Genomic DNA, 13,305 nt, shown 5'->3' on the forward strand with positions numbered 1-13,305 from the left:
TCTGTTTTACGAAGAATAATCTAGAAATGTATTAGTCAAGATCATGAATTATTGTAATAATGTACTTACATTTAGACAAGTATAAGACAGTGTATCTGTTTCATTTAGACACACTCCATAAAAATTAGTCAAGAATTTCCATTTTTGTTTGGATTCCTTTGTTTGGTAGCTTTTGTTTGTTTATGTTCTTTTGTTTATTTTATAGTTTTGAGTCAGGGTTTTACTGTATAACCGTAGCTGATCTCCAACTTATAATCCTCCTGTCGCAGCCATTTGTACTGGACTTAAATGCCTGTGACTGACTGACTTAAATGTAATTTTTTCCAAGTCTTTCCATTTCTTTTTTTTTTTTTTTTTTTTGCCGGTCCTGGGCTTGAGCTCAGGGCCTGAGCACTGTCCTTGGACTTTCTCAAGGCTAGAGCTCTACCACTTGAGCCTCAGCACCACTTCCGACTTTTTTCTATGTATGTGGTACCGAGGAATCGAACCTGGGTCTTCATGCATGCTAGGCAAGCACTTTAACCACTAGGCCAAACTCCCGGCCCGTCTTTCCATTTCTTTACAAATGGTACAATATCTTTGTAATGGATGAGTAAAATTCCATTGTGTATATATACCACATTTTCTTATCCATTCGTCCATTGAGGGCATCTGGGCTGATTCCATACTGCAGCGATGGTGATTAGCACTGCGATAAACATAGTTTTGCTGGTGGCTTTCCTGTAATCTTTTGGGTAAATGTCCAAGAGTAGAATTGCTGGATCATAAGGTAGTTCATGTACTTTTTGAGGAATCGCTACACTGCTTTCCAGAGTGGTCGAACATGTGTACCTTACCCCCAGCAGTATATTAGGGTTTCTTTGGCTGTATCCTCATGAGCATGTTTGTTTGTTTTCTTAATAATAGCCTTTCTAACTGTTGAGATAGAATCTTAATATTGTTCTGATTTGCATCTCCTTTATGACCAGAGATGTTGAGCACATCTTTTATGTGCTATTGGCCATTTTTACTTCTTAGAAACAGTAGGGCTCCTGGGCACAGATAGGAATTTTCTGAGTAAAGATCCAGAAGCACAGCAAATCAAAGAAAGACTTGAGAAATAGGACTGCATCAAACTAACAAGTTTCTTCATGGCAAGGGATATAACTAACAAGCTAAAAAGATAGCCTACAGAATGGAATAAGGTTTTTTTTCCAACAATACATCAGACAATGCCTAATATCCAGTGAACTTAAAATTAAACCCTCAAAAAACCAACAACTAATCTGGGCACCAGTGGCTCATAATCTATAATCCTCTGATCCTAGCTACTGAAGAGGCTGAGATACGAGGATTGCAGTTCAAAGCCAGTGGGGCAGGAAAGTCTGTGAGATTCTTTTATCTCCAATTAACCACTGGGAAACCAGAAGTGGTATTGTGGCTCAATGTGGTAGAACACTAGTCTTGAGCAAGCTCAGGGACAGAGCCCAGGCTATGAGTTCAAGCCCCATGACCAACATAAACATAAAATATATGCACAGCAAAACAAAACAATATACCAATTACTAAATTGGCTAATGAGTTAAGAAAATCTCAGAAAAAATAACAAATGACCAATAGACCCATCAAATGCCTGGCTTCTGCCATACTTCCAATAGGTGACCCTGAGTTTCGGTTTCACCTGTATAGTCAGAAGGAGGTATCATTTAGCATTGGTCTTCAAATTCTTAGATCAGATTGAAAACTATGAAAATAAACACTGAATACAAAATTAATAATGAGTCTCTCCAAAATTTATTTAGCTGGTACAGAGAAATTTGAAGTAAAACTGTTTTCCAATGTTATATAACCACAAGCATCAGGATACAAATGTCTTCAGAAAATTCCCTGCCTGAAAAGAGGGCAGGATTTAGGAGGAGACTGATGCTCTTTCATGCTAAAAACCTAACAGCTGTCATGATTCGGAAAACATATATGTACTTAATGTTTATCCTACTGGTGCATCTCAATATAGAGGGTCTGGGATAGAAGCTAGGTATGTGAGGTAAAGATGAACTAGTTGAGTAACTGTTCTGTGTGACTGTGTGCAATGTCTCACAAGGTAGCACAGATTTAGAAGAGAGCAGCTCTACTGTTAATAATCATCTTTCCCTTTTCAAGTCATTTAGCTTCATTGTTCATAAACATCAGAGGAACATGCAAATTAGAGCATGCTGAAATGCTTTTATTTGTCCAAGAATGTTTTCAAAGAGCACCCTGCTGTTCAGAAAGAGTCCTAAGCAGCTGGCTTCCCTGAACTGTAGAACAAGCAAAAAGATGTTAAATAAGGATTAAGGGCTTTAGACAGCTAACTAGAAGATGTTAAATGTTTTCCCTAGCTCATTTGTGGGCCTTTTTCTTAATTCCACATGCAAGCTTCCCATGAAAGAGCAGCTTCATGGGCTTCTGTGTTTTGGGTTAATTTTCTTCTGTCCAGAAGGAAAGATAAAAATTTAATATAATGGAAGATAAGAGCCAGATATAAAGCAGGCTGTGCTAATTTTTGGTTGTCTGCCCATTTGTAAATCCCATTCCCCTCAGGCCCAATCAGCACAAATTGGTGTTAACTAGAACCTTATTTTATGAGTGAAATGGGCCTTGAAAATAGGGCTACATTTCCCCCCCGCCATTTCTGAACTCAACAATGTCTTAAATATGGATTGCTTTCATTATGTGGCCTATAATCACGAAATCTGGCAGCCCCCTAGAGCATATGCCCATGACAAATGTTTGGCAAATTTCGGAGTAATTTTTTGGTTGTCTTCAGAATAACAGATGCCTTAGGAGCAGTGGCTATAGTGGAAGCTTCTTTAAAGGTGAATGCATATGAATTTGACTATTGATTTTGGCCCTTCGGAGCTGGATGATCTTTCTTGGGACTTACCTGATTTGTAGAAGTCTCTTTTATCAGTGATAAAATGGACAATTCCTGTGAGCAAGGAGAATCAGGTGTTTGGGGAGTTTGGCCTAGTGGTAAAGTGCTTGTCTAAGACCTGGGTTCGGTTCCTCAGTCTCACATACATAGTAAAAGCTGGAAGTGGTGCTGTAGCTCAAGTGGTAGAGCCTTGAGAAAGCCCCAGGACCGTGCTCAGGCCTGGAGTTCAAGCCCCAGAACTGGCGAAAGAAAAACAAAGAAAGAATCAGGTGTTCTAAGAAAGTGGCTTTAAAGAGGAAGGAAACTGAAGCACTTCCTTGAAGCCCAGGGCTTCACTTGGTTAAAGGTTTTGGGAAATAAGTGCGTTCCTTGGTTTAAAGTCTTAAAAATGCTGACAAGCAATTTTAGTGTCTGATACCATTATCTCCTTCCCTTCATGCTAGGATTATATTGTTTAGGCCAACTCATCTTCTTTGTCACATTGTCACTGAGTATCAGTTACCTCAGGCCGTTTGAGGGACATTAGAGAACATTAGTGCTCCTCTCAGGAGCATTTGCACATAGACAGAAAGCCCTAGGAATCTCTCCCTCTCGATTGCTTGCTCAGTATGAAGCTCACTCTACCAGGGGATCCTTTTATTGTTTCTAGAATCTAGTAGAGGCAGAGGGCATTTGAGATTGTTCTGTGGGGAAAGTAAATGTAGGTAGGCCAGAGTTTACAAGCACCTAGCCATGTGTAGGTTGATTTGTTGCGTAGCCTAACACATAGTTGTTTTCATTTTCAGTTAGAACCTTCGTGACAGAGTTTAAATTAAAGAAAACTTTTTTCAACACTACTGTGGAAAAACATTCAGACCTACATGAAGCTGCAAATGAGATCACCAAAACGGTGAGTTTCCTAGAAGACCTCTTCATGCCAATCCTTTGTTTCCAAGATTCATTCAGAGTTAGGAAGTACTTATGGTCACCCATATTTCCAGGGCTCCTTTCCTTTATGTTTGGAAAGGAAACTTATAAAAAGCCGTGGAAACAGAGGTATCCAGAAGTATTTCTTTAGATGCATCCTCACATGCAGGCTATAATTATCTGTTAGGTGTTTCTTTTCCATATACAAACTCATAGCCATAGCTAGATGACATGCACCAACAAAGACTGTGGGTGAGAGGAAAGAACCTGAAAATCTTAGTGTCCTACCTGCTGTTGACCTGCAGTGTGAATTCCTCTCTATGTTTAAGGATTTTGGAATGCCAGAGTTTAACATTAATGTTAATTATCAAGGGCTGAAGAACTCACTTTATAGATTATCTAAGGTCTTTAACTCTGCTTCCTCCTTCCCCCTGACATTTTTTATGATGGGGTTTGAAACCAGGGCCTCAAACTTTTTGAACAGATATGCTATCACCTTGAGTTGTTCTATCAGTGCCTTTTTGCATTGGTTATTTTCAAAATAAGGCTGGCAGTCCTATTTATGTACAGCACTATGCCTAGCTACTGATTAAGACAGAATTTTCTGAACTTTTGTATTCAGGCTGGCCTCAGCCCATCGTCCCTCAATTTCTGCCTTCTAAGTAGCTAGGATTACAGGCTTGAGCCACAGCGCCAGGCTACTCTGTCTTTTCCAGTGTGTGTGTTTTTTAATAGGGAAAAATGGAGAAAAAAGAAAAATTACAGTCAAACTCAGATAATACATCTTGTTTTCAACTATTACCCAAGTCAAAGATTTGATGTTCAGAAAATTAAAATTTGCTATTAATTAATGGATAGGGGGTGGGGTGATAGGTGGAAATTGGTCTTGCTACATAGCCACTCCAGATTAATTGATTTGTAATTTCTGTATTACTTGTCCTTTGTGAATTAGATTTAAGTATTAACCATGAATTATATTCCTATAGGAGTGTGAATTTTATTTGTATGAAGGACAGAGTCCAATTCCATTTCTTTTTTTGTCAGTCCAATTCCCTTCCTTTCTTTCTTTCTTTCTTTCTTTCTTTCTTTCTTTCTTTCTTTCTTTCTTTCTTTCTTTCTTTCTTTCTTTCTTTCTTTCTTTCTTTCTTTGTCGTCACTCAGGAGTCAGGGCTAAGCGCTGTCCTTGAGCATTCCTCAAGGTTAGCACTCTACCACTTGATCCATAGCACCACTTCCGGCTTTTTCTGTGTATGTGGTATTGAGGAATCGAACCCAGGGCTTCATGCATGCTAGGCAAGCACTCTACCACTAGGCCACGCTCCTAGCCCCTCCATTTCTTTATCTATGAAGCATCTACTCTATGACAGGGACCATGCCAGCTGGCTTACTCCTGTATGACCTTTATAGGCAGCTAACTGGCAGGTACTAGAAGCTAATGACATCACCTGAACTCTACAGAGAAGATGCACAGTTGTGGAATGGTCTATTAAGTCACTTTTACTTCTAGTGCCTGTTACAAATATGAGGCTTCCTGAGACCACTGTTTCAGTAACTCACTTGGATGACTCACTGAACTAACTGAAAGTTAGTATCTTCATAGTTGACTTTATTGCAGCAAAAAGTTACAGGTTAAATCAGACTAATGGCGGGGCACTGGTGACTCACACCTGTATTCCTAGCTACGTAGGAGGCTGAGATCTGAGGATTACAGTTCACAGCCAGCCTGGGCACTAAAGCCCATGAGACTCTTATCTTCAATTAATCACCTGAAAACCGAAAGTGGTGCTGTGGCTCAAGTGGTAAAGCACTAGTCTTGAGCTGAAGAGCTCAGGCTCAGAGTTCAAGCCCTGTGACTGACCAAAAAAAAATTACAAATTCAGATATGCATGGAAGTGAGTCTGTGATGATTCCAAATGCAGAGCTTCTTTTTTGACGTTTTGGGGCTTGAACTCTGGGCCTGGGCCTTGTACCTGAGCTCTTTCTCAAGGCTACCGCCCCTCCCCCTGGGCCTAGGGGTTATCCCTGAGCTCTTCAGCTCAAGGCTACTGCCCTAACCCTTGAGCTACAGCCCACTTCCCGTTTTCTAGTGGTTAATTGGAGATAAGAGTCTCGGGTTGGCTTTGAACCTGGATCCTCAGATCTCAGCCTCCTAAAGTAGCTATGATTATAGGCGTGAGCCACCACGCCCAGCTGTACTCAGAGCTTCTAGTTGGTCTTTCCTGGAGAGCAATAATGCTTCTCAGCAACAATGTGTGATATGTGCCGCGTGTTGCCAACATGGAGCTTACCTGGGCATTGGTGTCTGAAGCCTTTATTTGGCCTCTGTCTCATAGGCACAGCTGACCTCAAAATCCTCTAGTGGCTGAGCCCATCCCACATTGCCCAAACAGATCACATGGTTACGCTTTCCAGCATGGCTGACAATCCCATTTGTTCTTAGCAGGCTTACTTAAGGGTTAAGAAATTATCTTGCTAAGGGCAAAGGCATAGCTTCTCTTTGGGCAAGGTTACAATTTATATCGACTAGATCTGTGCCAAATATTCTTGTCTTTGTACTACTGCTGCCTGTTGACTATGCTATAGCTAGATACTTCATTCCACATTCGTCTGTAGGGATTTGGATACCTAATGCAGAGGTATACAAAAAGTCACATTACCAAAAGTGCAGTAACTTGCTTGACTCAGTTGCTTTTTGTCTTGTTTCCAGTATTACCATATAATGTATTGGTGAGGTGACATACCTGCTCCCAAGAAACAATGAAAAATAAGCAGCAGCTAGGAAACCCTCTCATAGGATAGGGTCTTCTCTGAGATGTCCTTCTGTTCAGCAAGACCCGAAAATGTTAATAATGAAGGAAGAATAATAAATCTTTGCTGTCAGACTATAAAACAATGTTGTAAAAAGCTAAAAAAAAAAGCCTTTGATAACATTCTGTGCTTGACTTCATTCTTTGAAGAGTCAGAGGGCTTTGAAGACAGGTGGGTTATCATGGTCAAGATATTGAGTCTCTCTCCTCCATAGAAGAGGTCTGTCTCTAGCCACAATACTGGAGAGAGGGGATAAGGAAGCAGGCATGATACTTTGTGCTTCTCAGGTATTCTCTGATCACTCTGAGGGCAAAAAGCAAACACAAGAGAATTGCTCTTAATTTGTTTTCAACAAAAGGGCGCTTGACCCATGTAATGTAATTTCTCATGGAGAGTTTTTTTTGAGGAAGACCTATCTTTGAATGAGGTCAATACATTGTAGATTATGAGGGGTCTGTGTAGGGCTCAGACCTGTGAGAGCCAAAAGAAGCTATGCTTTCAGTGAACTTATTCACTATGCAGAGTCCAAATAAACAGCTATCCCTTTGTGTTTTGAAACCCTGGGTCTTAGGAGAGATCTCCTTTGAAGATGTTTTGCATCCACGGTGCTGTTCTGAACATCACTTCCTGCCAAGATTTCCCCATTATTTCTTTCCCCGTGTCCCCGGACCCGCTTTGTAGTCAGTGAACAACAAAAAGGCATTTAAAAAGGGAACAAAAAAGTGGCATTGGTTCTATCTAAAGCTGCCTGCTGATAACTTGATGGCTGGAGATTGCCTATTTTATCCTGAAATAAGGAATCAGTTTTTAGTCCAAGGCTTTTGTCTAACTATCAGTTAATGACAGTCCTGTTCTTCTTTGCAGTTAAATATGTGTTTTTCAACATTACCTGGTTATATCCGATCTACAGTTCATGCCTCTAGGTAAGAAATAGAATTACATTTGCTTGTGAACCAGCCTGTGGAAAGCGGCGGCTGCTCTGACATGGGTGATAATAAAACCGGGCTCTATTTTGACGAAACCACTGGGTAACCCAGGACCAAGGTCACTGGACCTTTATGCCCTCATATTCCCTCACTAGAGAATGGCAGTGACACTTTCCAAAATCCTGGAGGACTGAACATCAATTTAGGTCAACTAAAATCTCACAAACTTTTCCCTTAGGGAGTCTAGTGTGGTGACGATGTCAGTGCAAGCCACGTTTTCCCTGGCCTCCAATGTGACATTGTTTGACCTGGCTGATGGCATCCAGAAGTGTCTCAACTCCTGCAGGTCCTCTGCTGAGGTCTGCCAGCTCTTGGGGTCTCAAAAGAGGATCTTTAGAGGTAAGAAAGGAACTCTCCCTTATGGTCAGGTACAAACCTAGAGAGAAACGTAAGACATTCAAAAGTCAGGCCCAGGCTCACATAGGAGCTTGTGTTTGGAATGAATGTGTGTGAAACACAGGCTTTGTGACACATAGGCACACACAGTTTTGTATGTATATGGCCTTGAAGGGACCTGATCCTTGACACTCAGCTTCTGTTTCTTCTGTACCGTATAGACTATATGAACTGTTAGAACAAAGAGAAGCTACTCTCTTTCCTGTGCACAGGAACTCAAACATGGTGTGGCTATGCTTCTAACTGACCCCCAAACCATCATCCTGGTCATTACTAACCAATTTTTTTTTTCTTTTTGCCAGTCCTGGGCTTAAGCTCAGGGCCTGAGCACTGTCCTTGGATTTTTCTCAAGGCTAGAGCTCTATCACTTGAGCCTTAGCACCACTTCCGGCTTTTTCTAAGTATATGGTACCAAGGAATTGAACCTGGGTCTTCGTGCATGCTAGACAAGCACTGTACCACTAGGCCAAACTCCCGGCCCCCCCAATTTTTTTTAAATAGTAATGTATAGAGGGGTTACAGTTATATTCGCCAGATTGAAGGTGCATTACTTCTCACACATTGATACCCCTTCTTATGTTACTAACCAAAAATTTTAACTAGTTCCTTTTTAAGCTCATTTAAAAATTATAAAGTCAGGGCTGGGAGTTTGGCCTAGTGGTAGAGTGAGTGCTTGCCTAGCATTCACAAAGACCCAGGTCCGATTCCTCGGTACCACATAAATAGAAAAAAAGCCAGTAGTGGTGTTGTGGTTCAAGTAGTAGAGCTCTAGCCTTGAGAAAGCCCAAGGACAGTGGACCAAGGCCCATGACTGGCAAAAAAAAAAAAATGATGTCATATAATAGGACTAGAGAATGTAGGGCTGAATGCTCCCGCTGGTATCAATAATGATGAAAACTTTCCTATTCTATTGCTTCTTTAATTTGTTTTTAATTTTTAAATTAAAAATTTTACAGAGGGGTTGCAATTACATAAATCAGGTAGAGTATATTTCTTTTTCGACAGTGTCATCCATCCCTTCCCTAGTGGCTCCCATTTTTTTTTTCCTCCCGCCCCCACCCATAAGTTGTACAGTTTATTTTCAACATGTTTGTTGCTTCTTGTCAAAAGCTTCTGTGCTGCATCTAGGGTAAGGTAATGGAAGAAAGAGCTTAGAGACAAGTTAGGAAAGCAGACTTGGATTTTAGGATTGGGGGTTTGCAGCTATGGTGGGAAACTATACTGGAATCAAAAATGCTCATTTTTTTTTCTTACAAAGGGTCCAATCCCATTTGTAGCATCATAAGTGATGAAAGTGGGTTCATTTTACCATATCACTAGAGCTGGCAAAAGTCTAGAATCTAGTCTACATATCCCATCTGGTAGCCAGATGCTGGATATAAATTGAAGGTATCAGGTTTCGGCAGTCTGTCTGCTGATTGGTTACAGACATTCTGGTTGGGTCATGATTTTGTAACTCCTGGTCCACAGAGCTTTGCACATGGGCCAGTATATTACAGAGCTTGGGATCTAGATAGTTAACATTTCACTTACAAGGTTGGCTAGTTTAATGTATTTGAAAAAATCGGGCTAAACCTTTTGCAGTTGAAGTAGCTATGATTTGGTAAATTGGTTAAAAAATTCATTGTGAAGCTGGAGTACTGTGGTTCACGCCTGTAATCCTAGCTACTCAGGAAGCTGATATCTGAAGATCGCAGTTCAAAGCCAGCCCAGGCACGTCTGTGAGACTCTTATTTCCAGTTAATCACCAGAAAAACAGAAGTGGCACTGTGGCTCAAGGGGTTAAGATGTTAGGTAGGATTGAGCTGAAGAGCTCAAGAGCAATGCCCAAGCACAGAGTTCAAGTCCCATGACTGACAAAAAAAAGTTCATTATTCATTATGATAAACTACATTGTGCTGAAAACAAGGCTTTGTAGGTTTACTGTTTCATTTCTCTTGCTGAAGTCCCAAAAGTGCCCATTTTTCCTCCCCAGTGAGAATGCTATCAATTATTTATGGACTACATTCTACATGATCCCCATTATACCAAGATACATTTTTTTTTGTCTCCAACAATTGATTGTGTGCCTTGCATTTCAAATGGCCGAATATTTGGATTTATAAAAGTCTTTTTTATAGCAACCCTGTCTATTTCTTCTTCAGACTGCTTGGATATAGCTTCTAAGAAACTTCTGTGATCCTTGCTTCCTTGCGGAGACCTTCATTCTTTGTTTTTCTTTTTTTAAGAACAAAGATAGGCCTAATGGCTGAAAATGGGCTCACATTCCTGATTTTCTTCTTGGGCCTCCTCCATGTTTTTTTGTTTGTTTGTTTTTTGGCTGGTCTGGGGCTTGAGCTCTGGGACTGAGCACTATCCTTGGACTTTCTCAAGGCTAGTGCTTTACCACTTGAGCCACAGCACCATTCCCAGCATTTTTCTATGTATGTGGTACCGAGGAATCAAACCTAGGTCTTTGTGCATGCTAGGCAAGTATTCTACCACTAGGTCAAACTCCTGGCCCCCCTTCTCCAGGTTTTACCCACCACCCACCTTTGTCTTTTGCAAACTTTTCTGAGTGCTAATGAAGTGGACTCCTGCTTATGCGCATATGAGTATTTTTTAGCTTCTGGGCAGTACTGGGCCACTCTGAATACCTCTGTTGGCATAGAGAGGTTTTTTTCTTTTAATTCACAAAATGTCCACCTCCCTGCCTCCCTGTAGGGGGACAGGGAGCAAACTCTAGTGGTAGACTAGACACACACACAGACAAACACATATATATCTATATATAATAAAAGAAACTGTAGGTCATGGCCTCCAAAAGCTTAGAGAACTTGGAAATCCCCCATGGAATGTCTCAGCTCTAGATTTACTTAAGTGTTCATTGTCTGTTTTGGCGGATGTTGTGCCTAGGAAAGACCATGGGAATTGTGAACATAGAAAAATCACATCACTGGGCTTAAAGTGAACTTGAGATTATGTGTGGTTCTGTTTGATGGATTTGTGACAGAATGCTCTTTGGCAGTTTTTAGGAAACAACTCATAGCTGAAGTGGGGTCTATTCTCCCTGCTTTTTCATGAAGCTGCTTCTATGCAGGGAACTATTACTTTAGCACAGCAATAAACATTTGCCAGTAGCCTGCATCAGTGGTCAGGATAGAAGGAAAACATCACTGATTTCTAGAAAATATCTAATCAGGCCAGCCAGGTCTGGCTTCTAGATGAGGCTGTCGCAGCCTAGGTCACTTTGCTGTCCTATATGTGTTAAGGCTAAGTGACTAACAAGATTTTGCAACGAGTTTAAATGAGGAATTGGGGACGTTCAGTAGCTCCCTAGTGCCAGCTTTACAATGTTTGGCTGGTGAGATTTTCCATTTTAAATTCTTTCCCCTTTAAATACAAACTTTTTACAATAAACAAAAGAAATTTTATCACACACACAAATGGGGCTCTGATTTAGCACGTCAACTTCCACTGATAAAGGCAGGAAATTCAGTGTTGAGAATGAATTGTGTCCTAAATTTACCTCACTGCACCCAGGCTGTCCACCAGCCCCAGTTCTGAGAACTCACAGAAGGGGAAGAGGCTGGGGATCCTGTGTGCCCTGCTCTCATCACTAGAACCAGCCTGGGCAAGGGGCAGTTTTGCAGTGATATTAGCTGATCTAGCTGATACGAGATTTCTTTTTCTTTCTTTCTTTCTTTTGCCAGTCCTGGGCTTGAGCTCAGGGACTGAGCGCTGTCTTTGGGCATTCTCAAGGCTAGAGCTCTACCACTTGAACCACAATACCACTTTCAGCTTTTTCTATGTATATGGTATGGAGGAATTGAATCTAGGTCTTTGTGCATGTTAGGCAAGCACTGGGCCAAACTACCCATTATACTAGGTTTCTCACTAGGGTGGAGTTTAAGGAAGAAAATGAGCAATCACTCCTCATTGCACAGCATTCTCATTGCCTTCCCATTGCAGCTCTCTTCCCAAGTTGAACTAGCTCTTGCTTCTTGCACATTTCTGTCTTACCTTGTCCCATATGGGGTGGAGCTCAGTTACTAGTCATTATCCACTTGGTTGCATATTTTTTGTTCTACCGCCTCTTTCATATGCCTCTTTGCTAGGCCTGTCTCAGATGAACTGCACCCTCTTGTCTGCTGTCTAAAACCTTGTAAGGATCATATGCCCAACTGTGAATGGTTTTTTTGTAAGAATGGACTGATTTTTTGTCGTCCATGAATTAACAAGATCCTGAAGTGAATATGAAAGCAGCCTGAATGATCCACTTCCTGCTTAATCACTTGGTGGTGGTATGGTTGCTGATCTGCTGACAGCATCTTTGTCACATACACACTTTGTACAAAATCCCAAAGACCCAGAGATGAATAAACCTCAAAGAACCGTCACTGGAATTAGGGGACAACTGGGTAAACATACATACTCCAGCACTCCAGTTCTTTCTCATACCTTTCCTTCCAATAAGGAAAGGAAGCATGCCGATGCTGCTCCTCCACCAGAACATGTGGTTTGGGCCTCTCTAGGATAGAAGTAGGGAATGTATGGCTCATGGACCATGAAATCATTTGGTACCAGGCCAGGCAGATGCTTATGCTTCTCATACACTCCTCGGTGGCTACCCATGGCCACCTGCTTACGCTGATGATCCTGCGTGGCCTGTGAATGATGTTATAAATATCCAATGGCTCTTGGCCAAAAAAGAAAAGAAAAGAAAAAAATGTCCCCCTTAAGCTGGGTTCTGGTGGCTTATGCCTGTAATCATAGCTATTTAGGAAGCAAGCACATCTGACAAACTCTTTATCTCCAATTTACCAGCAAAAATCTGGGAATGGAGGTATGATTCAAATGATATGGTTTGGTTCAAATAGCTCAAGGCAGGCTTTGAGCAGAAAAAACTAAACAAAATCCTGAGGACCTGAATTTAATCCTCAGTACTGGCATAAAAAGGGGATGGTAGAATCCACTCCCTACCCCCACAAGGCCATGCAATACACAGACCAAGACATACTTTTTCACCTGAGGTATGAGTTGGTTTTGGTCCTACCTCAACTGATCTCAACCCAGAAAATGGTCTCATTTTTTGAGTTTTCTTTGACTCCTCAGCTTGCACTTTGCACACAGTCCTTTCGCATGAAGCAACAGAACATTTCAAGTTGAGGCCATCATTTGCAGTGGGCATCAGAGAAGATGCAATGTCCTGTTTCTTTCCAGCTTGATTTCTCTGTGGGGAATAGTAGATTCTGTAAATGGTTCCGGGGCTGACACAGAGCAATAGCAGAAGGCTTTGCAGAGAAGACCTGGGAGAGGAATATGCTTTTCAGAGAC

The 13,305-nt window shown here is 41.3% G+C and overlaps 1 protein-coding gene across 1 annotated transcript in view; it reads left to right on the forward strand.

Annotated features, from left to right (window-relative positions):
* Positions 1-13,305, forward strand: part of Heg1 (heart development protein with EGF like domains 1) — a 67,863-nt gene that overhangs the window by 32,333 nt on the left and 22,225 nt on the right. Inside the window, exons 11-13 of the mRNA XM_090330699.1 lie at positions 3,679-3,782; positions 7,472-7,530; positions 7,772-7,932. Of these exons, the coding sequence (XP_090186825.1) occupies positions 3,679-3,782; positions 7,472-7,530; positions 7,772-7,932 (324 nt within the window). The remainder of the gene's footprint in view (positions 1-3,678; positions 3,783-7,471; positions 7,531-7,771; positions 7,933-13,305) is intronic.

Source organism: Megascapheus bottae, chromosome 1 (genome assembly GCF_031878675.1).
Source record: "Megascapheus bottae isolate mThoBot1 chromosome 1, mThoBot2.hap1, whole genome shotgun sequence".
Classification (NCBI taxonomy): Eukaryota; Metazoa; Chordata; class Mammalia; order Rodentia; family Geomyidae; genus Megascapheus; species Megascapheus bottae.